General features: G+C 37.5%; 1 protein-coding gene across 39 annotated transcripts in view; it reads right to left on the bottom strand.

Moving 5' to 3' along the window:
• The window catches only part of CSNK1G1 (casein kinase 1 gamma 1), a 169850-nt gene that overhangs the window by 61649 nt on the left and 80887 nt on the right, over positions 1 to 27314 (bottom strand). For all 39 annotated transcript variants that reach the window (XR_007407285.1, XM_025472515.3, XM_049104198.1 and 36 more), the window contains 2 exons: positions 21368 to 21408; positions 15734 to 15803 (listed from right to left, as the gene is read on the bottom strand). Coding sequence is in view for 36 of the 39 variants with exons in the window: in XM_025472515.3 (XP_025328300.1) it covers positions 15734 to 15803; positions 21368 to 21408 (111 nt within the window). In the remaining 3 variants the exon portion in view is untranslated. The remainder of the gene's footprint in view (positions 1 to 15733; positions 15804 to 21367; positions 21409 to 27314) is intronic.

Here is a 27314-nt window from a genome sequence, read left to right on the forward strand (position 1 = left end):
CTTTCTATATTTTTTTCATAAAATTAAGCATTAGCCACAGATTGGACTTATGCTGTAACATCAATGAAAGGATTTAAATGTCCTTTTAAGGGACACCTGGGTTGTTTAGCGGCTGAGTGTCTGCCTTTGGCTCAAGTCGTGATCCCAGAGTTCTGGGATCGAGTCCCACATCGGGTTCCCTGTGAAGAGCCTGCTTCTCCCTTTGCCTATGTCTCTGCCTCTTTCTCTGTCTCTCATGAATAAATAAATAAAATCTTAAAAAAAAATAAAAATTAAAAAAAGTCCTTTAAAATGTTTTCTAGACAATGAAGGTAGATGTGGTAACATACACCCATGCACATACACATTTTAAAAGGAAAAGATAATGACCACACCACACGTGTCCTTGTCTAAAGTTCATTCTGATGGAGATGGAGATGCTTTTCATATACTAATCTCAGGTTCCTGCTGCTGAGTCATCAACTTAAGGACACTTTTATATTTAGGTTTTGCTGCTCCCTTAGAGGAACAATAATGACATGGGGGTTGCTCCTTCTGCAAAGCATATGCAGAGGTTCAGATATTTTCACACATTCCTCTCTCTGTGGAATGGTGGAGTCTACATGATCCTGTACCCCTGAATAAGGTACCTAAGGCCAGGACTGGAAAGCTATTGAAAAGCTGAGTTAGTTGGTCCCTTACTCAGGAACCCGCAATCCGGACCCAGGGACGCAGTCAATCTCTGCTGGGGTTTAAATCAACAGGGGCTGTGTGAAGGCCTTTTCCTACCAAACATAAAGAGGAACAGAGAAGGCTGGTAATGTGGAGAAAATGAAAAGGGCTAACAGACACGGAGGCAAGAGATTTTATGGCCCTAAGCAGGAAAGTCAAAGTGTCAAAGTCTGGAAGAGTTGGACAGAAAACCAGAGACAAAGAGTAGTTGTCTTGGTTTCTAGAGACTTTCAAGTACTTTGTACCAATCCCTAGTGAGACCTGTATAATATCTCCTTTCTTGATTCCAAGAAGTGTCCCTGTGATCTTCCAGTAAATCTTCATTTTGGATCTAAGCTAACTGGAATAGATTCTGTTAAAATGGTAATCAAAATAGTGTTGACCAACGCATACACATAACTGCTCATCTTCCTCCTCTTTAACCATCATTTCCTTAATACTCAGTATGTAAAGACACTACACTAGATGCATTAGGGAGTGAATAAATAAAAGACATAGACTCTGCCCTTAGGGAACTCACAGGTAGAAAACAGAGAAGAAGACAGCTAGCATATTTACTAGGTCAATCCTTTCATAAAAATTAGTAAAATGAAGAAAGAGTGGAATGTGGAATGGCATAAGAACAAGATTTACTCAAATCTAACGATACATATTTGGCCAAAGTTTAAATTAAAAACTACCATTAAATATTTTGCAGATGTACCACTGTATATACTATATATATATCCATACTTCGCAATACAAACTCACTGATTATGATCATATACAAAACTCCAGTGGGACTATACATTCTATGGGCAAATTAAGGGATTTTTCAAGGCTAACCCTGATAGTGTATGATTTTTCACCTGTGTGCTAACTTTAGCTCCTAACCTCACATGTGACTCCTCTGTTTTTAACAGTTGGTTTCCTTAGACAAACTGCCACCGGGGTGCCTGGGTGGCTCAGCGGTTGAATGTCTGCCTTTGGCTCAGGGTGTGATCCCAGTCCGGGGATTAGGGACTGAGTCCCACATTGGGCTCCCTGTCTATGTCTCTGCCTCTCTCTGTATCTCTCAGGAATAAATAAATAAAATCTTTAAAAAAAGAGGAACTGTCACCCTTGAAATCCCAAGATTTTGAATAAGATACTAGTTAAATGTGATCTGTGACATTTCGTGGTCATCCAGTTATTTGACTGATTATTAGACTCTCCTAGGAGCCAAGTGAACTGAAAATATGGTGTTCTAAGAGGTAACTAAGGATTTTGAACAAAATTTACAGCCTCAAATGAGGTACTAAGTCCCCGATGTAACAGTGCCTCCATACAGGAAATAAGTATACAGATGAGACTCCACCAGCTTATTTTCTAACATGTTTTATTATCTTCCTAGAACTGTTTCCAATATTGCAATATGCATTGCAATTATTTTTCTAAAATTTTTATTTATTTTATTTTTAAGTAATCTCTACACCCAATGTGCGGCTTGAACTCACAACCCTGAGGTCTCATGCTCTGCCGACAGAGCCCACCAGGCGCCCCATTATTATTTTTTTAACATGATGTTCAACTCGACAGTTAGTTCATTTCACCCCTTTAGTGTTTCATCTCTTAAATCTGTATTAAATAATAAAACTAGTAAGTGAAATAAGTTAGAGAAAGACAAATGCCACATGATTTCACTCATGTGGAATTTTTTTTTTTAAGATTTTATTTATTTATTCATGATAGACATACAGAGAGAGAGACAGAGAGGGGCAGAGGGAGAAGCAGGCTCCATGCAGGGAGCCTGATGTGGGACTCGATCCCAAGACTCCAGGATCATGCCTGGACCAAAGGCAGGCGCCAAACCGCTGAGCCACCCAGGGATCCCCTCATATGTGGAATTTAAGAAACAAAAGAACAAAGCAAAAATAGAGACAAACCAAGAAACAGAATCTTAAATCTAGATAGCAAACATAAGGTTACCAGAGGGGAGGTGAGTAGGGGGGATGAGTGAAATAGTTGATGGAGATTAAGAATACACTTATCTGGACGAGCACTGAGTAATGTATAGAATTGATAAGAGAGAGAGCACAGACATGCACATGTAGGAAGAGGCAAAGGGGGGATGGGAAGCAGGGGAAAGAATCTCAAGCAGACTCTGTGTTAAGTGCAGAGTCTGAGATAGGGCTCAATCTCACAACCCTGAGATCATGACCCAAGCCAAAATCAAGAGTCGGATGCCCAAATGACTGAGCCATGCAGGTACCATTCTTTAAATATCTTTTTAAACCTTCAGTGTTATTGGTTTTCTCCAGAACTTATAAAATAATTCAAGTGAAAAAATTGCTTTTCCTTTGGGCAAGCTGTGCACAGTTAATTGCAAATTTATCCTCTAGAGTTACTTTATTTTTTAGGTAGTAGAGTTAAGAGATCTAGGCTGTCTTTTCTGAACTATACCTGTTGAGAGTGGAGGCAAGCATAAAGTTGACAAGATATGACCACTGATTGAATGTAATTGTGTCCAAAGAATTCTCTAGCTGCTGATGGGCTGTTTATTCTGCAGACTTGCAATGCTCTAGCCACCATACTGAGGAGAACTACATATAATTCCTACCTTCCACGGGCATCAATTCAAAAACATTTATCATAGAGTTCTTGGATACTCTGTCGGTAGTAATGAATATAAATGTCTCTGACTGTATACCAGATACTTGTAGAAATAATTTGGGGAACTTCCTTCTAATAACTTCAATGACTCATATCTCTATTCTGCTTTTTTTAAAAGATTTTATTTATTTATTCATGAGAGAGAGAGAGAGAGAAGCAGGCTCCATGCAAGGAGCCTAACATGGGATTCAATCCTGGGTCTCCAGGATCAGGCCCTGGGCTGAAAGCGGCGCTAAACCGCTGAGCCACCGGGGCTGCCCTATTCTGCTTCTTTAATACAGGTAGTAATTACCAGCATAAGCAAATAAAGAAGAGGCTGAGTGTGGAAAGGACAGTACACATGAAAGAAAGAAGTTTCAACTTAAGTTGGTGATTGCACTGCCAAACACTGCTCAAAGAGATTTCATCATTTTAACAGACATTTTTGAGTCTCCTTTGGATCGAGGGATATGCAAGTGATGTTATAAATGAATAAAAAATATTTCTTGCCCTTAAAAAGGTCACAACCCAGCAGCATATTACACTGTGAAAAATCTACAGTGAGAAAGATATGGCTCCAAGTCTCATTACAGTGCCCCAAAGTGGTCTAGAGTTCTTTGAGGTAATTTCTATATTCTGCAAACTGAATGGAAGGATAAGAATGAGTAAGAAGTTTTGGTCACTACCACGCTAGAACTCGGATCAGTAAACTAAGCCCATAGGTTACATCTAACCTGGCCTGGATACTTTTGTATGATTAGAGAACTAAGTATGGTTTCCGCATTTTTATTTTTCTTTTATTTTTAAAGATTTTTATTTATTCATGAGAGACAGAGAGAGAGAGCGAGAGAGGCAGACACAGGCAGAGGGAGAAGCAGGCTCCACGCAGGGAGTCCGACGTGGGACTCGATCCCAGGTCTCCAGGATCACGCTCTGGGCCAAAGGCGGCACTAAACTGCTGAGCCACCCGGGCTGCCCTGGTTTCTGCATTTTTAAATATTTGAAACAATTACATAAAATTCTAATTTCAGGGACACCTGGGTGGTTCAGTGGTTGAGCATCTGCTTTTGGCTCAGTGCGTGATCCTGGAGTTGCAGGATCGAGTCCCACATCGGGCTCCCTGCATGGAGCCTGCTGCTCCCTCTGCCTATGTCTCTGACTCTGTGTGTGTCTCTCATGAATAAATAAATGAAATCTTTTTAAAAAAAAATTCTAATTTCAGAGGTGCCTGGGTGGCTCAGTGAGTTAAGAGTCTGCCTTTGACTAAGGTCGTGATCTCAGGGTCATGGGATGGAATCCCGTGTCAGACTCCCTGCTTAGCAGGGAGTCTGCTTCTCCCTCACCCTTGGCCTGCTGTTCCACCTGCTTGTGCTCTCTCTCAAATAAATAAATAAAATCTTTTTAAAAATTCTAATTTCAACATCCATAAATACAGCTTTATTGGAATACAGCTCATTCATTTACTTATTCTCTGTGGCTGCTTCTGTGCCACAAGAAAAGGAGGTGAATAGTTACAGGAGAGACTAACGGGCCACATAACTTCAAGTATTTACCTGTTTCTTTACACTGTCTGGCTTCATAAGAAATATCATTTTCCACACTGGAGGAGGAGGGAGCCCTCCTTTACTACAGATATTCATTAGCAGTCCTACAGACCCTATAATAAACCTGCCTTGTGATGTTTCATTAGTTCAGCACTAGTAATACCACTTCCTTTCCAAATTTATAAATGCATCCAGTTATGATAAGGACCAAATATTAATTGAACCAGTTGGCCTGGTTCTTGCATAATAGTTTCAACTTGGTTTTACAGAAAAAAAAAACAGGTATGGCAATGTGATCTTTTTTCTCAGGTATTATAAGACTGCTGTGGCCAAGTGTCCCCTCAAACTGGCATGAAAGGCTATAGAGTTGTGCAAGTAAATGTTCTCACCAAGGAGGCTTCAGTGAGCATAACTGTATTTCAATATAACTATATTCAGCTCTTCTGAAAGAAACAAACATTACCCTCAAGATCACAGATGTGATGGGTTCACAATAGGTGAAATTCTGCTCTACTAAATCAGAAGGACTGGGAAATATTAAGTCACTACCACTTGAGAATACATCAAAAATTCTTCAAAGAAGAAACTGTTATCTCTTCATTCTGAGATTCTTTAAAGCCATGAGAAATGTTAGTAGGATAGTTCCATTTCTTTTTTTTTTTTTTTTTTAAGATTTATTTATTTATTTTTGATATACCTAGAGAGAGAGAGAGGCAGAGACACAGGCAGAGGGAGAAGCAGGCTCCATGCCGGGAGCCCGATGCGGGACTCGATCCTGGAAATCCAGGATTGCGCCCTGGGCCAAAGGCAGGCGCCAAACCGCTGAGCCACCCAGGGATCCCCGATAATTCCATTTCTAAAGGAAAGTTAGATCTTCAGTTTCAATGTAAAACAATAACTGCCTTGTATTTATATAGCATATTTCTCTGAAGAATTCAAGGCTTTTACAGACATTACCTCATTCAACCCCAGCAAGTCTGTAAACTGTAAGAAACAGGTTTTCCTATCATGTAAGGAAACTGAGGCATAGCAGGGGCACATACTTAACACCAAGTCTAAAAGAAAAAAAAATGGTGGGAAGGGACATCTGGGTAGCATAGTCAGTTGTGCATCTGACTCCCTGGTTTTGGCTCAGGTCGTGATCTCATGGGTCGTGGAATGGGGCCCACTGTCAGGCTCTGAGCTCAGTGAGGAGTCCGCTTGAGTTTCTCTCCCCATCTCTTTGTCCTTCTCCAACCCCCTACCCTGAGGATGCTAGCTTGCGCGCGCTCTCATAAATAAATAAATAAATAAATAAATAAATAAATAAATAAATAAATAAATAAATAAATCTTTTAAAAAATCAAAGCAAAACAAAAAACGGTGGGAAAACATGGGCTAAGTTTTACTCCTCCCTTCAATTCTTAGCTGCCTCCTCTTAGTTACATTACCTATAGAGATGGCAAATGTCTAAAACTCCATGGTCCTCAAAATGTAATTTCAAAGCTGCCCATTTATACGCATTAAGATCAGTTTTCCCCATGGGACGCCTGGGTGGCTCAAGTGTTGAGCGCCTGCCTTCGGCCCAGGGCTCAAGTCCCACATCGGGCTCCCTGTGTGGAGCCTGCTTCTACTTCTCCCTCTGCCTCTGTCTCTGCCTCTCTCTCATGAATAAATAAAATCTTAAAAAAAAAAAAAAAAAAAAGATCAGTTTTCCCTGAATTTACTGGTATGTGTCTCCTCCCTCTATAATACCCCTGGCAGAGACTTCTGAAAAACTTGTAAGTGGCAAGAAAGGTCCAGATTTCACTTTCTTTTACAAAAGTTCACTATTTCATTCTTTCTTCTCTTAGGAAAACTTTCTACCACACTGGAGACCAAAAAGTTTCTTTTAAATTCCTCAAGTGCTCCTAACTACTAGACTTCTACACTGAGGTATGTTCCTTGTTCACAGTGCTTCTGGTTACATGATTTACTTCTATTTTAAGCAAAATTCCCATCTTTGCAGTATCCCCTCAGCTGTTCTTATTTTTAATTTTCCTGTGTTTGCCCAGCTTGTTTATCATATACTCAAGGAAGATCACAACATTATAGGAAGGTTTTGTTAATCTCACACTTTCTGATGATTTTCTTCAGATGTATGCTTTATTCCTTTGTTGAAGGAGAAGCACATTCTTTTTAATCTAACAGTTGCCTACATTCAAAGCTCTTTTTCTGGTACCAACCAGCATCTCCCATCTTTTTTGATGACATACAAACCCATTCCCTCCTAGAAATTTGAAATTTGCAAAGTCTAATCAGCTCTATGAACACTGCCTTTATTCACAGCATAAAGGTTTCAGTGGGTTGCACAGAGTAAGCTCTAAGCTTCTCAGTTGTATACACATATATGTATTCAACATAAATGATTAATTTACTCTGGAAAGAAATCTTTCATATCTAGATCACCCAAGGCCATAGAAAGTTTTGGGGGTAACAAAGACAGCCTTCTAAGGCATAAAATTTGAAGGTACTATGTGAAACAGGAAATCCTACCTTTTACTGGGCGAAGTTCCAGGCCTTTGCTTTAATTAAACACTTTTATGACTTATCTTCTACCACTCTATTATAATCAGGTAAGGGATAATGGGTGGAAGGCCCCAGGCATCTGCTGGGGATATGTGTAAGTATACACACAGGAAAAAATTCTGTATAAAAACATTCCTAGCTTAGGTTTGCCTGTGTGACCCTAGGTAAGTAAGTTAGTAAACTCTGTGCTAAAAAATGGGAATAATGAAATAACCAACCACATGAAGTACCTACTGGATACCTTCACATACTTTCTCTGCCCAGTAACATTTTACCTGGGCTTTGTTACATTGTGAAATTTCAGTATCTTGTTGTCTTTTTAAATTTGAGTATTAGCATCTCCTTTATAAGATAGATAGCCAAAACAGAATGGTCATTAGCAGATCAGAATAGCTGCTGAAAAGCCAGGACATGGGAGCTCAGGCTTAGCTCACCTATGACATGACATTTATTCCCAGAGCCCCTGAGAATTTTTCCCAGTCTTGCTAGATAGAAGTGGAATTAAATGTTTAACCAGAAATGAGAGGAGTTCCTGCACTCTTAAAACAATTAAGAAGGCTCCAGAAGCAAAAGATCATTGTAGTGTCTGTCTGTATTACAGAGGCTTTTCCAAATGCCAAGTGGTGAGAATTTACCATGACCTACTCTTGTATTTTTACTAAAAAGGCCAAAGTCATTAAAGAATCACTGTTCCCAAGAAATGGTTAACTCAGAGAACAATAAGAGAAAGCAGCTTTAAATATCCTTCTGGTTAAGCCAGAGGCCTCCACCATATTTTATCTACTTGCACTCTCATATCTGTATCTAGAATCCTATTTTCCTGCCATTTGGATATTCCTTCCTCCCATCCTTTCATTTGTTCCTGCCCTAGCTCATACATTCTCTTTCCCTCCTTTCTCCCCTATCACTTCAGCTGTCATGCTTGGTTCTGGTTTATTCATCTTTTATTTATTTACCAAACATATACTAGGTCTTTACTATGTGGCCAGTCCATATGTAGCTGTGAACCTTTAGGCTCATGCTGACCCCTCTCTTATGTTTAGGCCTCTGGTTTTGCCCATCTCTGCCTCAAATCCATCATTCACCAAGTTCTATTCCTTTGTGTTAGGATAGCAGCAAAAGTGGGAAGTGGATGGAAAACGATTAGTGGACTGGGAAATTTTAAAATTAATGATGTATATACTCCCCTAAGTAAAGGGATCTTCAGAGCACAGGGAAACCTAAAAAGAATCCCATAGCAGGAAAATGAGTTTGGGACTTACCCATAGTGGCTATAATACAATAATAGAACATTGCTGACCAAAAAAAAAAAAAAAAAAAAAAAAGAAGAAGAAGAAGAAGAAGGATGGTTCTTTCACCTGCTGACTGCAAAGCTTACAGCCTTTAATTACCATGATTAAATACTGCTGTTCTCTCTTGTGATGCTGGCCCATTGTACCAAATAAATAATAAAGCACCTAGGAGGGCAAGCAGGTTCTGGGGAATCCAGAGTAGATCTTTAAGCCTTGACTCCTACTCTTACATATTCAGAACAATCTATAGAAACTAGCTATGAAAAAAAAAAAAAAAGCACAAATGTGCACACTGCCGAAGCCCTTTGTGCTTTAAAAAATCAGAACACAGTGATTTAAGAAGGAATGAAACAAAAATGAGACAAAACTGAAGAGTGTTTTCCAACAGTAAGGAAAAGAATACTTTTTCATATTCTTTACATATAGTTGCAGTTTCACATTTAAAAAGTATTGTTTTTATTTGTAATAACTTTGGAAACTCTCCAGTAATCTCAGATACAGTAAGTTAAAACCATAATATGAAAAAAAAAAAAAAAAAACATAATATGCAAATAAAAATCTACCCACCCCTGCCATCCAATTATGTGAAAAAACTAGGCAATGTTCCCATATTGATTTATTGGCCACTGGAAGTCCACTTTGCTAGGGTTTATTTATATAATGTGATTAACATAAAAAATACATTTATGTCTTCTGCAACTGAGGAAGATACCAAGTATAAAATAACTGCATCAGGTTTCTTGTACAGGAACATAGTTTTAAAAAATTTCATATCCAATCTTAGAGTTCAATAGTTCTTTAAAAAGTCATGTATTCTAACTTTCTACCCCATGCACAAATCTCCCTCACAACATCCAGAATGCATAACCATTCAACTGCTGCCTGAAAACTGCCCTTCCCTGAAGAGACAGGAAATCCTACTGCACAAGATAGCTTATTTCAGTTCACAATTGTTTCTTCCTACAAGAAGGTGTTTGGCAAAAAAAGGAAACAAGATATTGAAGCACTTTATTATCATTTGTTGAACTTATGCCTGAAACTGTTAACACATGGCTCAGGATAAATGGGGACACAAATAGGTTGCCTGGTGATATAAGAGGAAGGAGGAAGACCATAAATCCACTGCTGCAGTCTTTTAAAAAGTTAGTTGTTATAATAATAATAATAATAATAATAATAATACATGATCAGAACAAAAATGCAAAAATACTAAAAGATTAATATAAAAACTTAAGAGCACCACCACTTCCCATATCTAATCATATTCTTCAAAGGTAATCATTATTAAATTTTTTTTGTATGTCCAGTCAGATATTTTCTATGCTTATGTGGACATACCTGTATTATATATGTATATCTTATACTACACAAATATGACAATATACGGTTTTGCAAACCTTTTCACTTAAAAACATACTGGGGCATCTTTCCTCATAAGTACAAGGCTCTACCTTCTTTTTCATAGCTAATTCCACAGCATAAATATGTCATCACTTATCCAGATATAAACTGGTGACATTTAGATTATTTTCATACTGTTCTAATTGCTATACAAAACCAAAATTTATCCTTCCTTTAATTTCTTTCAATAATTTTTGTTTCAAATCATTTGGAATAAACCTAATCTACCATTTAATAGCTCTTTAAACACTAGAAAATCACCATCATATGGGGATAAATGAGAGAACAAATACAAGTTTTGAGTTATAATACTGGGATATCAGAAATCAATAGGGGGAATGATTTCCTCAAATTAAAACAATCTAAATGTCTGACAACACAAAATAGGTGCCTACATTATGGCCTACGAGGCTGATGGGCTACTACACAATGATTAGAAACATGAAGACTGCAGCACCATGACAAATGTTATAATGCTAAGTGAGAGTAGTAGTAGTTACACAGAACTGAGATTGACTACGAAATAGGTCTGCATATGAAAAGAAGAGACACTCAAACATAGTTCAGGGTACTCTGAGCATGGATCATTTCTTTTCAAAATATCCTTTCATATTGTATAACTTAGTTTCTATGGTGAATGAAAAGAGAAAAATTGAGAGCTATTGCAAAGATCAAGATAATCATTCTCAGTTTCAGGGCTCTCAAGGCCCTCTTTACTTTTTTCCCTGATTATCTTGGAGATACCAATCATTGTAAATAATCAGGTCTTGAAATTTCTTGATGGCAAAGCTACAATCAGCAAACAAAGCATAAAGTGTGACTGCCCACAAGAGAACAGAATGGAATGGAAGGAAAGGTTTTAGAGAGATTAAACAAAGAAAAGAACGGATAAGCAGGAAGAGTTCCAACTTAAACCATGTTCACAATCATCCAGGGCTACTATTCTATCTGCCCATGGATAGAGAACTGATATGAATTTCTAGGTCATACTGGTCAGGGTAATATGGGAGTCAAAAACCCAAGATAATGATTAAGACCTGGGTACTTAAGGAAGAAATAGTCATACTCCCAAAGCCAACACAGAAGTTCCTATTTTGGGAATTTAAAGTCTCATACTCTGGTCAGAATAGAATTCTTTAAATTTATAAGCATTCAGGGCACCTGGATGGCTCAGTTGGTTAAGCGTCTGCCTTTGGTTCAGGTCATGATCCCAGGGTCCTGGGACCCAACTCCATGTTGGACCACCTGGACACCTGGAGGGGTGAGTATGGTGTGTATCTGCTCCTCCCTCTCCTGCTGTCCTTCTTCCCGCTTGTGCTCTCTCAAATGAATAAATAAAAATCTTTTTAAAAATAAACATACATACATACATAAATAAATAAATAAATAAATAAATAAATAAATCCATAAGTACTCATTCCTCCCAAAAAATTTCACCCATTTTAAAAAAAGATTAATTAGAATGAGAGTGCAAGTGCCTGGGGGTGGGGAGGAACAGAAAAAGAGAGAGAGAGAGAGAATGAGTGGGAAACACAAGCAGACTCTGGGCTGAGTGGGGAGCCAAACTTAGGGCTTGATCCCACAACTCTGATCATGACCTGAGCAAAAAAAAGGGTGGGAGTCTTAACCAACTATGTCATCCAGGCACTCCTCATCCATTTTATAAGCACTAATTAATTCCTTGAACAAACCTAAGTCACCTGGGCTTTTTTTTTTTTTTAAGTATTTTTTGTCATGATACCCAAATATTTTGCAAATCACCAGCCTGTGATGAATGATAACAGATAAACACTTGTGAGTAAAAACAACGATTATATTATTTTGGTCACTGGGTGTGCTTCTGGCATGAAAGGTTGTTTATTTACAATGCCACATCACCTAGGTTCTGAAGAGTGGCATATAAGCTCTGGCTGTTTAAATATTAACTACTGATGAATCACATTTGCAGCTGGAACTCACTCTAGAAAAATAGGGAGAGAAATATTTGTGCTGGTAAGTTAGGACTGGGTGTTCATGCTCACATTTATAATAAGACACAGTGAAGTCTTGTCTACTTTCTTGTCAAATGATTTACTTTCAAAATAAATTTCCTTTTTTGGCCAACCCCCAGGAAATATTTTTTTTTCTCTAGGAAATATTTTTATTAACTTGGCAAAATCTAAAAAGACATGCTTATCAAATCTTCCTAACTTTTTTCTTCACCAAAATACTTCCTAACTGCCTATCATGTGAAAGACCTATGTCGAGTCTTGAGATAAACTTAAGACACAAGGGAGAAGCCTTGTTTTCTAGAACTTATGGTCTCATTGCAGGGCTGGGGGTGGGGTGGGGATATGCAATTACCATTAAAGAACGTTCAATACATGATCACCAGGAAGAAAATCAGTATTGAAAAAAAAATCCCAATGTAGAATTTAAAGAGGTTTATTAGGTACTCAAAATCAATTATATACCACAAAATACAGAAAGCCTGTGTTGATGGCAACTTACATAAAAAAGATGTACAGAAACAAAAAAAAAGATGTACAGGTTTCAGCTGAGTAAAACTATAAAAGCATAAAAATCAACTAGTGAAATGGTTAAGAGAGCTACTCTAAATTAATAGAAATATTGTGTCCAGACCAAGAAAGATAATAATCCCACTATGTCCATATCCAGAGTTAGTGGTTCTCTTTTATGAGGCTCATTTAAAAGGAACATAACTAGGAGAGAGGGAATGAGAGAGAGCATGTATTCATGCTTGACAGTGGTGCAATGATAGTGAAGTGTTTGTAAAACATATATACAGAAAGATTGATGAGCTGAAGACATTTGGCTTGAAAGAAGACTGGAGGTGAATGGTGAAGGGGGAAGCATGTAACAGTTTTGATGCCTCTGAGCTAGTAACAGAGAGCTTAACTGTGCTCCATGGAAATAAAGACAGATTTTGGCCCTATATAATTTTCAATGCCCTGGGCTTTCCAACACTGAACTATGTAGAACAGTGGTAAATTCTACAGTAAGTAGTAGACAAGCAGAGATGACCATTTGTTATGGAGGGGGCAGCCAGTGTGGCTCAGCGGTTTAGTGCCACTTTCAGCCCAGGGTGTGATCCTGGAGGCTGCTTCTCCCTCTGCCTGTGTCTCTGCCTCATTCTCTCTCTCTCATAAATAAATAAAATCTTAAAAAAAAAAAAAAACTCTAGGAGCAATTCTTGCATTGGGCAGAAATTTGTAACAGATTTCTGAAGCTCTTCCTATCTTATTAGAAAAGCTTGTGGCTACCTTTTTAGCTGCAGGTAAAGAATACTGAAAAAATGACACCCACCACAGGTACTTTTAAGTGAATGATCTCAAAAAGCAGAAAATGAGTCAGAAATCACCAATGAACTTCATGTAAGACCTAGAAGGCTTTGTGACTTTGAGATGATTGCCAGAAATACTGGGAGGGAGACCAATGGTGGCCAATAGCTGGCCTGACCACTCAAACAGAGCTCTTGCTATTCCTACTAGGCTCAGAGGTTGTAGTTTTTCCTTGCTGCTTTAAGTGAAAGGCAATTTTTTTTAAGTCCCCTTTCCTCCAATACTCTCCCTAATTAATCCTTTTCAGCACATGGAGAATGTCAAAACGTCAAGAATCTGAAATATTCTTCCTGTATTCGGGAAGAGTATAAACCCAGCAGCACAGATGCTATTCCTACCTAATAGGTTCATGAAATTTTTGGCTACATATTGAAAAGAGAAGATTGGCCTGATCTGGGAGGTCAACTGGAAAGGGCTCATAGAGGAAATCCTGCACAATGGCCTGGTCAACATCCTTAGGCCCCCTCAAACTTCTAAGTTGGGCTGCATCTAGCATGTTTTTACTTGAGCCTTAGATTTGTGAAAATGTATAAACATTTATCATAAGCGAGCTGTGAGAACTGTCACCCTAAAATTTATAAAAAAAGAGAAACCACGTAATAGCCAACTTTAAAAGTTTAGTTCAGGGAAGAAAAGACTCAAGTTACACGAAAGTCCTATGAACTCAGTTGCCAATATTAAATCCTATGCCTGGAACTCTCCATATTTAAGGATATAATCAATGAACAAACGTGTGCTGAGAGTCTATTGTAAGAACCCATTTTAGGTTCAATGGAAGGCAGATCTTGGCCTTCCTGGGTTATGACTATGGCTGATTATTGCCACAATCAGGATATAAGACCACCTGAATAATACTGTGTGGCTCTTAGAGAATTCTATATATACTAGGAAGTGAAACTCAAATTTTCTTTTTCAAGATTTTATTTATTCATGAGAGAGAGACAGAGACAGAGACAGAGACAGAGGCAGAGGGAGAAGCAGATTCCATGAGGGAGCCTGATGTGGGACTCAATCCTGGGACTCCAGGATCACATGCTGAGCTGAAGGCAGATGCCTAACTGCTGAGCCACCTAGGCGCCCTCAAATTCTTTCAATAGTACTTCCAATAGTGGTGCTTGAAATAAAAACGTTTCAGTCATTCACATAAAACTGCCACATTGAAGAAGGCACAGAGCTGAGGAATGTTTACTAATGTCAAGCAATGAAACCAGTGCTAACAATTTCATCTTTTGCAAGAGGTATCCAATAGGTATAATCTCCTTATGGTTGCTAACATTCGCATAGTCAAGATATTTTTCTGGAAGCCAGTAAGATATTTCAGAAATTAGACCTTTTAGGTAAAAAATAGGCATGTTTTAAAACATTATAAATTTAAAAATCCTCAAAGGTCAAAGGTTATTACAACATAAGATAGGTCTTCCAAATTCAGAGGACAATAGACAAAATGAGTGATGGTATTTCAGAATGTGTATTTTAGTATGTTTTTAAAACGAATATATAAGGACACCTGGGTGCCTCAATTGGTTAAGCGTCTGCCTTTGGCTCAGGTCATGATCCCAGAGTCCTGGGATCAAGTCCCACATTGGGCTCCCAGCTTAGTAGGGAGCCTACTTCTCCCTCTGCCTGCTCTGCTCCCCCTGCTTGTGCATTCTTGGTCTCTGATAAATAAAATCTTTAAAAAATTTTTTTTAATTAAAAAAAAAAAAGATATATAGTCTCAATATGATAAAATATTGCTTGTAAATTACCACCCCCTCCTCCTTTCTTTTGGTATAAAGAAATGAAAAGAGAATGAAACTACCAAAAAAAGCAATACCCCGGGAACCCTGGGTGGCGCAGCAGTTTAGCGCCTGCCTTTGGCCCAGGGCACGATCCTGGAGACCCGGGATCGAGTCCCACGTTGGGCTCCCGGTGCATGGAGCCTGCTTCTCCCTCTGCCTGTGTCTCTGCCTCTCTCTCTGTGTGTGTGACTATCATAAATAAATAAAAATTAAAAAAAAAAAAAAAAGCAATACCCCATACAATGTGTATTTCAGGTGGATAAAAGTATTCAAAGGCTGGTTTATGGGCATGGTCGTGGCACATCACAGGTCCCCAATCAACTGCCCCTCCAGGAGCAGAGAGCAAGTAGCTTTAGGTGACTATGTTTATTTACCTACCCAGCAGAAGCAGCGGAGATATATGGTCTGGTAAAAAAGGTCAACTAGACAAGAAAGTCTGCATACTTTTGGGCTTTCAGCTAAGGTATATGCTAACTATGTACACAGAGAAAACAGACTTGACTTACCTGCACTGCCGAGCTGTTTATAAAACCTGTACTCTAAATGAAGCTGTGGAGCACGTGATTTTATTGGTTCCTGAAACCCAAGAAGAGAAATTGTGATCAGATTTAGACAAATAAAATTTACCATTCCTAGGTTTTCAAAGTCAACTAGAGCTAAGACCACTTAATATTTTAGAGATATGTAATACATTTTCTTACTACAATTTCTCTTTGAAAGCACAGCTAGGGGAAGATGAAGCTGAAGTATATACAATCCCTTCCACAGATATTTAAGTACAAATACTGTGTATGAGCCATCATTCAAGGATAGCTCCCTCACCAAGAGGTATTCTCCTGGAACATATTCTTCTAAGAAACCAGATGCCAAACCTCTGAATTCAATACCAGCATGAAAAAAAATTAAATAAATACATACCAGCATGTATTCCCTGCTTGTTTTATTATGAATTTTGGGTGATAAACAGTATTGTTTTTAGAAAAATGATACATGCTCAGAAAAAAAAATTCAAATACACAAAAATTAGGAAGAGACTAAAAATAATCTAAGATCCTACCATTTTAAAAAAAGCACTATTAACATTTTGGTGAATGTCCTCCCAAATATTTATTGATACATATATTTAGATATAATACATACTTGAAAATATATTTAAAATACACAAGACATTATATTTGCTCTTTTGTAGTGTGTCTTTAAACTCAACTATGTAATGATGACATCTTTCCATGTCAGTAAATAGCTGTGTGTGTGTGTGTGTGTGTGTGTGTGTATTTTTTTTAAGTAGGCCCCATGACCAACATGGGGCCTGAACTCATGACCCTGAGATCAAGAATTGTATGCTCTATTGACTGAGCCAGCCAGGTGCCCCAGAAAGCTTTATATAGATTTTAATGGCTGTAGTATTCCCCCTGAGTGTCTGTGTGTGTATGCACACACATATACCACAATTTTAGGACATTTTGACTGTTTTCAGTTTTTATTATTATGAATAATGCTGTAGGAACATTGTATGTATATTTATTTTTACACTTAAGAAAATTGAAGACTGTAAATGCAATTAAAATATGTATGTTAAAAAAGTAAAATATGTATCTTTAATCAATATGATGCTTGAGTTTGCAAAAATAGTGTTTTCTAAAGACCCTGGAGATAAAACAGCCAAACTACTACATTTTGTACTACATTGAACTTAACCAGCCAGTTAATTATTCTGAACTGACAGCATACTGGGCAACTAGTTAACAAGAAAATTAAACATCACCCTGGAAAGTAGATCCATGTACTCATTAGGATAGCTATTATCAAGATCACAGAAAATAAGTGTTTGTGAGGATGTAGAGAAACTGGAGCCCTTGTGCATTGCTGGTGGGGATGTGAAATGGTACAGCTATTATGGAAAATGATATGGCAGTTTCTCAAAAAATTAAACATAGCATTACCACATGATCTAACAATTTTACTTCTGGGTATATACCTCAAAAAACTGAAAGCAAATACCAAGCTGGTATTTGTACACCCATGTTAATAATGGGTATATATGAATAAACAAAATGTGATTACATTTTCCTGCACACACACACACACATACACACACAGAATATTATTCAGCCATAAAAATGAAAGACATTTGAACACATACTACAACATAGATGAACCCTGAAGACATTATGCTAAGCAGAATAAGCTAGACACAAAAGGTCAAATACTGCATGATTCACTTATTTGAGGGATCTAGAGTAGTCAGGTTCACAGAGACAGTAAGTTAAATGGTGGTTGCCAGGGGCTATGAGGGAGGAAATGGAAAGTCAGTGTTTAATGGGGATAGAATTTCAGCTGAGGAAGATGAAAAAGTTCTGGAGAAGGATGATGGCAATGATTGCACAACAATGTGAATGTATTTAATGCCACAGAGCTGTACACTTATAAATGGGTTAAAATGGAAAATTCTAGATACAATTCTTTATCAGATATATGTTTTTAAATTTTCTCTCCCATTCCATGGTTTGTATTTTCACTGTATTCAGAGTCCTTTGATACACAGTTTTTTATTTTTATAAAGTTCAATTAATCTCTTTTCTTGGTTATGCTTTTTGTGTCATATCTAAAAAATCACTGCCAAATCCAATCTCGTGAAGCTTTTCCCCTAAGTTTTCTTCTAAGAGATTTATAGTTTTGGCTCTTATATTTAGGTCTTTGATCCACTTTGAGTTAAATTTTTATGTGTAACATAACATAAGCGTTCAACTTTAATGCACATGGATATCCGGTTTTCCTAACAACATTTGTGGAAAACAGTCTTTTCTCCAGCGAATGGTCACTTGGCCCTTTTAAAAGATAGGCTCAGAAGAAGGAGATCCCCCAGTTTCCCTTGATAATTCATGCTAATGTTAAACACATTTCATGATTTCAAAGGTCTTTATATGTAGTTTAAATCTCCATGACTGAAACTAAACCTATTTCTCCTTTGTCCTCGACAAAATAAAATAGCTCTTCAATAAACTCTGAACACTAGAACAACTATCTTCAAATAACAAAACTATTCAATCATTTCTTAGACTATTAGGCAAAGACTTAAGACTATTAGACTATTAGAAATAGACTAAGTCTATTTCTTAGACTATTCAATTCCTTTATTCAGACAATGTAATTTCAATTCCTTTAAACTTTCCTCACTGGTCCTATTTTTTAGTTCTTTGATCATCTTTGAAGGCTCTTCCTGAACTTACTTGTTTTCTGACATTTTTCTTAAGATCTAGAATCCATAAATCAGAAGTTTCCTTGAAGTTATCTAGTCTATCCCTTTGCTTCTAGGAAGCTTTTATCTAAATCAATTCAGGCAGGCTGAAATAGTTCATATCTCTACTGAGTTCTATGAAAGAATTCATATTTTTCTTTGATTATAAAATCAGCACAGTTGAACTTCAAGCTTCTCAAGATTCTTGTAATCAAAAGAAAAAGTACATAAGACTAATTACACTGTAAAGTCACTTCTTTATTCATTTATGTCCTCAATAGAGAAAGATCACTCTTGAGAGTCTCCATTTGGTTTTAGATCTTCCACTATAGTACTGTTAAAGCAGCCAATTATGGAATTTGTCCTTCAGAAAAATCCCTAATAAGTCACAAGGAACCAAACAGAAACAGGATAACAAGTTAATATGGAAGCAGAAGTTGATCTTTCTGGAGGTTTTTCTGGAGAAAAGTCTTTGGATTCTGACAAGCCCCAAGGAGCAATGAAGGAAAAAGTCACAGATCCTTCTTCAAATATAATACTCTAAAACTTCACAGTGAATATCTTAATAGAAAATACTAAAATCTGATGTTGGGTAACTAAGCTAGCAGATTAAAAAAAAGTAAAAACTCTTTAGAGTTACAAGGTTGAAAGTGAACATACATGTCAAATGTATTCAGACACGAGGAGCTTTTTATCACAGATGATAGGATTTATATCCTTTAGGCCAATTCCTTTAACATATAGTTAAAGTCTGCTCACACAATTACAGCTTCAAGGTGCTCTTCTGGAAGCACTATGAACAAAGGACATTATGAACACTGAGTCTACATCTTGTGGAAGGCAGCAAAATTAGCAACATGGAGAGATTTTTTTTCTAACAATTGTTACGAACTTATTTTAAAAAGAGCCTGAGAAATCTCAGTGATGGGGTAAAGGAAGGGTTCATTATACTATTTTATGTTGTATATGATTTTTTAAAAAGGTTCCTAAAAATCTAAGAAACAAGAGCCCACAATGAAGATCCAAAGTAGAAGGAAAAAAGTACCAGCAGGCCTTCCTTGTATTTCTGTGCCAGATGCTGATTACATTTCCACAGAGGGCTGGCTATTTGCCAGAATCACGGTTATTCTGGAACACACATGTCTGCCTGAAATCCTAAACCGACAGCAGACGGCTACCTTGTAGGACTATAATGCTTAAGGCAAATTTTGCTGTTACAACAAAAAGAGCTCAATTACTGCCCTCCTATCTCCCATGGAGAACACAGACCAACAGCAAAAGAGGCAGCCCGTAGACAAGATTGTTATCCTATAAAAAGCCTTTATTTAAGATTTATTTGAAAAAGAAATGAGCTCCTGAGATACACCATACTAGATGACATGAGGTCTATTTTTAGCTTTCACTCTTGGCCATACAAAGTAGAATATAGTTTAACAAACTGTAAGTGAAACGCAGTGATCCATCATGTCAACAATATATAGTAAGCTTATCTAGTTAACTAGTATGAACTTGGAAGAAGAAATCTAGGTAGAAAAAACTGCCCCTAACAAAAAACCTCAAGAGAAGTCTTGATAAATAAAAGGACAAAGACCAATATACAGTGTTGAGACAGTATTTTAAAGAGTTTCAGGAGCTACTTCTTCCTGTTACTAGTCCAACTTACCAAAGTAGTAAAACAGAAAAAGTAAACAAGCAGATAAACTAGGGAACACTTTTACGGAACCAAATTCCTATAAAGAATATGGTTAATCCTTTGATATTCAATCTTAGAAAATATTTGGCTTGCATTGTTACATGCATTACCTGTCCTCCTGTTCCCATTTCTCCAACAAGAGTTCCAAGTTAACAAACAAAAGAAAACACTAAGTTCCCTAGCAGCTACCTGCTCTCAGCCCTGCTTCCTATCCATGTCTTTGTAGAGAAACCAATCTGATAACTGTCTGACAGTTGTCTTCATAAGACAACTCTGACTTTTTCACAAACTGACAAACTCAATCCACACCCAGAACAGGTGTGGATGTGGTAAGTGCAATTCGTTAGAAAAGAACAGCATTATGACAATTATCACAAGATACTTCCTTCAATCATTAACTCCTCTGTCTTCCAACTAATAAAGCCCCAAACTGCTTTAAATCCTGGGAAACTTCCTAGAAAGACAAACATTTACACAGTTTCATAGAAACGAGTCATATGACATATTTCATATGACTAGAAATGATTTTGTATTGACCTTAAATATAAGATAAAGAATTTTCTTCTAAAATTACTCTTCCTTAAAAATAATATATATCTTGATAGGATGCTATCTTTAAAGACCATGTTAGTTATTCATAAGATTAGTACTGACAAAAGTCAATTTTTTGTTTCAAATTTGACCACAAGATGTGTTTTTCATATTTGACAACTTTTTAAGGCAATGATTTGATGGATCAGATTTGGTTCTCTACTAAAAGTATATTAATACATACCTTACATTTAAAAACTGGATTAGTCACAGTTAAGCAAAAGAAAATGATAAAATTTCCAACAGCTTTATCTTTCAAAAAATAGCACTCTGAAAGGTACAAACTTCACAGAAATTACTAGTCTCCCAACAATTGTTTTTCTTCCAGCTATTTTTAGTAACTATTTTTAATTTTTTAATAACTATTTTTTGACTCATTGTTGCTGAAACTATAATTAACATCATCTGACTGACTATATAGCTTTAGACTATATAGCAGTGATGAGTCACTGTAACACTATATATATATATATAGTTGAGGGAAAGTGACTGTGGGATCATATGCAAAGGAAAAAAACATTAGTATTCCTGTGAATCCTTACAACTATTTCCTGTAAAAAGATATGTGAGGGATGAGAGTACCAAAACATAATTACCACAAATATAAATTCTACTCACCAGTTTGATAGCTACATATTCATTGGTGTAGAGATTTTTACCTAGGGGAAAAGCAGAATGTATATGTTTTAGTGACATTTATTTTGGGAAATGCAAAGCAAAATCTTAGCTTACAGGGTCATGAGAAAGGTCACATTCCCAAAGCTATTCACATATATGAAACATGATTTATAAGTGAAAAGCTAAACAGAGATAATTAGACCCAGTAAGACAAGAATAGAAATCACTTGAGAATTTGGAAATTTAAGTTAGACGTGAGAACTTAAAAAAAAGAAAACAAACCTCTTTTCTCTCTCACACATTTTGTTATTATTTCCCAACTATTAAACCATGAAGCAAACCAAGAAGTCCCAGAATATCAAATACACAAATTTTAACTTTGGCACAACAGACACAAACCCTCACTTTTTTTTTTTTTTTCCAAACCCTCACTTTTAAACTCACTAACAAATGGAGATTATATATTACTTGTCATGGTATTTAGTGTTGACTTGGCAAAAAGGACAGTGTGAAATAAACCCAATTACTGTCGTACCCTCCTTCTGGAAAACTCGTCTAATGTCTGTAAGTAGATGATTCTCAAAGCTGTTGTGATTCTTCACCAGAACTCTAGCTCTTTAACTATGAGCAGGAAACAGCTCTCTGCCTGAATACTTAGATGTCTTAAAAGTTCTTTCTGCAATAGTAATGATTTTTTCCTCTCAACTTCTCTACCTGTATAAATGGAATCAATATTCTCCTAGACATCTAAAGTAAGTACCTAGAGTGAAGATGAGGATGAAAGCAGCATTTAACCACTTGGTAAACCCACACTCCAAACCAGGTACTTATCTTCCCTAACCTGTCCATCTCTACTGATTCTTGAAAGCTAATTTTAATTCCTCCTGAGTGGTTGTTTAGTCACTGCACTGGACTTCACGTTTCTTCTTCTTATATATTTGTCCTATCTTAATCAGCTAGACTATAAATATCTTGAGGATAGGAATTTTATCTAATGGTTCTCTCAATGTCCTATGGGGCTTAAGACTCTGTTCTGCACATCTCAAAGACACCCAAAACCTTGACTGATGAAGTTATTGGCACATATAATTACTTTTTAAGTAATACATAGAAGTAAATGTTATATTTATACATACACATACATGTACATAGCTGCCTATATATGTACATGGAAAAGGATATAGAAAGATGTACATTAAGGCGTTAAAATGACTGTCTTAGTATTTCCTGATTTTTATATACTATAGTTTGCTTTTATAAATGAACAGTATGCTGCTTGCAATTTATGTTCCTATTTTAATTAATTAATTTTTTAAAGATTTTTATTTATTTATTCATAAAAGACACACAGAGGGAGAGAGAGAGAGGCAGAGACACAGGCAGAGGGAGAAACAGGATCCATGTAGGAAGCCCGACGTGGGACTCGATCCCGGGACTCCAGGATCACGCCGTGGGCCAAAGGCAGGCACTAAACCACTGAGCCACCCAGGGATTCCCTTAATTAAATTAATTAATTTTTAAAGATTTTATTTATTAATTAATGAGAGAGACAGAGAGAGAAAGAGAGAGAGAGAGAGAGAGAGAGAGAAGGGCGGCAGAGACACAGCCAGTGGGAGAAGCAGGCTCCATGCAGGGAGCCCGACGCAGGACTCGATAGGGGGTCTCCAGGATGAGGCCCTGGGCTGAAGGCGGCGCTAAACCGCTGAGCCACTCGGGCTGCCCTATATTCCTATTTTAACCAGGATCTAGACAACAGATGGCCCTTTGCAAATCATACCATTATATTTTTAATACCGCTATCAGGTTGCCAAGCACCTTTATGTGTCAAAGAGTACACTACTTTAGGAATAACTTTTGTCTGCAAATAACAGTAAAGAGGACTCACAGATTGCCAGAGAAATACTTAAGAAACCATTATAAGATGAACAACTTCTTTTTTAAAGAAGCAAAAGTAGAAAATAGGTATTTTTTTCTCTATATATTAATTGCATTAAGTGCCTAAAAATTGGTGTTCCTGATTAATCCTCTCACCAAAAACATTTTTTAATAGATTTTATTTATTTGATAGAGAGTATACACACACCAGAGAGCTCGAGCAGGGGGAGGGGTAAGGGGAAGAGGAAGGGCAGAGAAAGCAGCAACTCTCCGCAGAGCAGGGAGTCCAACATGGGGCTCAATCAGTGGACCCTGTAATCATGACCTGGGCCGAAGGCAGACACTTAACCAACTGAGAGCCACCCAGGCGCCCCACTAAAAACATTTAAAAAAATCTATTTGATGAGATTGTGAAAAGGATACTAATAACGGGGAGAGGATAGTTGAAGTAGAAACAGCCAGTAGAAGCAGATTAAAACCCAATAGAGGCAGGGCATCTCATACCTGTGTGAATTCCCTTGCATGTATAAAGTTAAATTTGATTTTCTCCTGTTTAAAAAAACTCCAACTTGGCCACAGACTTATCCCCATATCAGATATAATACCGCATAAAGATTTTTCAGGACAGTCCTTCCTGGCACAGTATAAGCACTGTTATTGTGACCCCAAACCAATTTTGGCACAAAGCTAACCCTAAGAACTTAGTATCTCTTAAAGGAAAATGGTCAAGTTTAAAATTGTAAACAGGGATCCCTGGGTGGCGCAGCGGTTTGGCGCCTGCCTTTGGCCCAGGGCGCGATCCTGGAGACCCGGGATCGAATCCCACATCGGGCTTCTGGTGCATGGAGCCTGCTTCTTCCTCTGCCTGTGTCTCTGCCTCTCTCTCTCTCTGTGACTATCATTAAAAAAATAATAATAATAAAATAAAATAAAATTGTAAACACGTTTGGGAGTCTTTCAGAATTGGACACCACCACCCTACCCAGACAGTTTTTCAGCAGTAAGAATTCCTACGGCGGGTAGAGGTACCAGAATTCACCCCTTACTCATTTAAAGTATAACATGCCTTTACTGTCAAAAAATTAACTTAACCAACCTTTGAAGTACATGCTTAATGTAACAGATCTTCAATTCAACTGATACAATATTTAAGTGAAGAAAGGTGCTTGTGTAAGTATAACGGAGTACTAAACCTAGATTCTGATCTGTGAGCAAAAAAACAGAGGAGGGCAGCCTGGGTGGCTCAGCGGTTTAGTGCCACCTTCAGCCCAGGGTGTGATCCTGGAGATCTGGGATCGAGTCCCACGTCGGGCTTCCTGCGTGGAGCCTGCTTCTCCCTCTGCCTGTGTCTCTGCCTCTCTCTCTCTCTCACTCTCTCTCTCGCTCTCTGTGTCTCTCATGAATAAATAAATAAAATCTTAAAAAAAAAAAAAAAAGAAAACAGAGAAGGCAAATCAGGAGCTCTCAGGGAAGAAATTATTTTCTTTCTTTCTTCCCCCTAATTACTTCCCAACCACCCACCTCTGCCCAGAATCTTTAAAAATGAGTAGGATTTAAAAAAAAAAAAAATGAGTAGGATTTTAATAGATGAAGGGGAAAAGGCATCCCAAGGCAAAGAAACTGTATGAACAAACAAAAAAGTGACAAAGTAGATGGTACAGTCTAAGAATGATAGGTGGTCTGGGAATAGATGGACTATAAATTCTATCATGAGGATCAGGAAAGGGTAGAAATAGGCAAAGAATGGTTAGGGTAGCAAAAGAGACTAGAAAAGCAAGGCTCAGGACTTTTAAGAAAAGTCCTCAATGCCATCTTAAAGTTTAAAACAAAAGGTTTTAAAGTAGCATGGTGACATGATCAGATCTGTGATTCTAAATAACAATTTGTGAGGAAGCATAAACAATGAGTCAGAAAAATAAGAGACCAGGGGCCCATGGGTGGTGCAGTCGGTTAAGCCTCCAACTCTTGTGTTGGCTTCAGGTCATGATCTCAGGGTTTTGAGATCGAGCCCCACATCGGGTGCTGTGCTCAGTGCAGTCTGCTTAAGACTCTCCCTCTGGGCATCCCTGGGTGGCTCAGTGGTTCAGCGCCTGCCTTCAGCCCAGGGCATGATCCTGGAGACCCGGGTTCGAGTCCCATGTCAGGCTCCCTGCATGGAGCCTGCTTCTCCCTCTGCCTGTGTCTTTGCCTCTCTCTGTGTGTCTATCATGAATAAATAAATAAAATCTTTAAAAAAAAATAAAAAAGACTCTCCCTCTGTCCTTCCCCTCCATGCTCTCTAAAATAAATAAAAAATCTTTTTTAAAAAGAAGAAAAATAAGAGACCAGAGGCAGCAGAAATTGTTTGAACATTTAATATCCATCTTATGCAGATTATCAGACATCTAAGATGAGCAACACTTAGTTTTCACCCCAGAAGAGACTGTATTCTAGCTCCTCACACAGGGCCTTGCACAGGCAGCTCAATTTTTAAATTATTTTTTTAATTTTTAAATTATTAATCACATACTGTGATGAATTAAAAGAGGAATATGAACAAGTCAAGTCGGCACTCGAGGGGAGCCTTGAAGGACAAACAAGAGGAGACAATAAAGGATATTTCCTAGTGTATAAAAAAATACTAACTTGAATAGTGAGGTGGAAACAGGATAGAAAATGCACAGAATCTGATTTACTGCAGGTGGACCAATATGAATGAAGCACAAAGTATACAGAGAGAAATGGTGAGGAGTAAAGCCAGAAAGATCCAGTAGGGACAGAATGTGAATAACCTCAAATGCCAGGTTCTTACTCTGAGGTATGCACAACCACGCATACATGGAGATGTGTCAGGGCATAAGCTACACAAATAAGACATGCTTTTCCTAGATCCTCATTTTTCTTTGAAGATTTGGGAAAAATCTTTTTTTATAGTAAAACAAACTTATTATAGAAACTGCACAGATTTCGTTTGAAGAAAAAAAATGCAAGAGTTTAAAGAAATCCCAGGCACTTATGGATATATGCTTCTTGCAGAGTCTAGGGAGTCTCAGCAATCAGTCGGGAAGCTTTTTCTCATTTTCCCTGTGTTCTGCTAGGTGGCCCAGTTTTCACAATGCACTTCACTTTCTACAGGGTGAACCTTCCATCTCCTGTGAGTCAGGTGATACCAGGGAGGGAGGTGATTTAGCCATCCAACTGCTTCATATATAGACTTACCACTAAACTCTCTGTTTTTACTCCTTTGCATCCTCACTTTCTGAGTTTCCAGTGTCTCCAATTCTTGAGCTCAACTGGCATATTTTATGTTACAAACTGGCTTATCCTTTCAATCATCAGCTTTCTCTGGACTGCTAAGTCAGTTACCATTTAACCATCTGCTTTCCAGCTTCCAAAATTCTGTTAACATTTTTCACCTGTTCTCCTCTTCTCTCCCACTTTTTTTGGTTCCTTGTGGTTTTATGACTTAAAAGGTCAAAAAGAATTTTCAACTCATCTTTTTATCCCCAGCAACAAACATAATACCTGATTTGTAATAGGTAACAGATGCTGGCTGCAGTGAACCAAATTGATGTAACATACAGAAGGTTCTGAGAAAGTTCTAGGGTAGTAAAAAAAGAAGCCTAGTTTACAATCAGATATGGATAATCCTAAATGCAAATACAGTTCTGACTTCCTTATTCAGCCTGCTGTGAACCAACAAAGGTCTTGTGCTAAAAGAAAAAGCATGATGGTGGAATATTAATATTAATCTGGCCCCAAAGTATAAAATAGAGAAGAATACCCAGAAAGATGAAAGGGGAAGCTTTGATAGCAGAACATTTAAAGAATGACATCTACCACAAACTATGTGGTTATGAGCATTACATGACTTAGAATTTGTAAACTGCAAGGTGCTAGATAAACCTAATTTTTATCTAATTCTTTTATTATTGCAGGGTATGAGCCAATGTTTCCTGGCAGAAAACAACTTAAAAAATACAATTTATAATCAAGGCATTTCAAAGAAAAAACTAATAACCTTTGGATTATATGTAAACATGAGGGATACTGAAAAGAGGAGGGTCAAAAATAATGGCTCCATTAGTGGAGA

Source organism: Canis lupus, chromosome 30 (assembly GCF_003254725.2).
Source record: "Canis lupus dingo isolate Sandy chromosome 30, ASM325472v2, whole genome shotgun sequence".
NCBI lineage: Eukaryota > Metazoa > Chordata > Mammalia > Carnivora > Canidae > Canis > Canis lupus.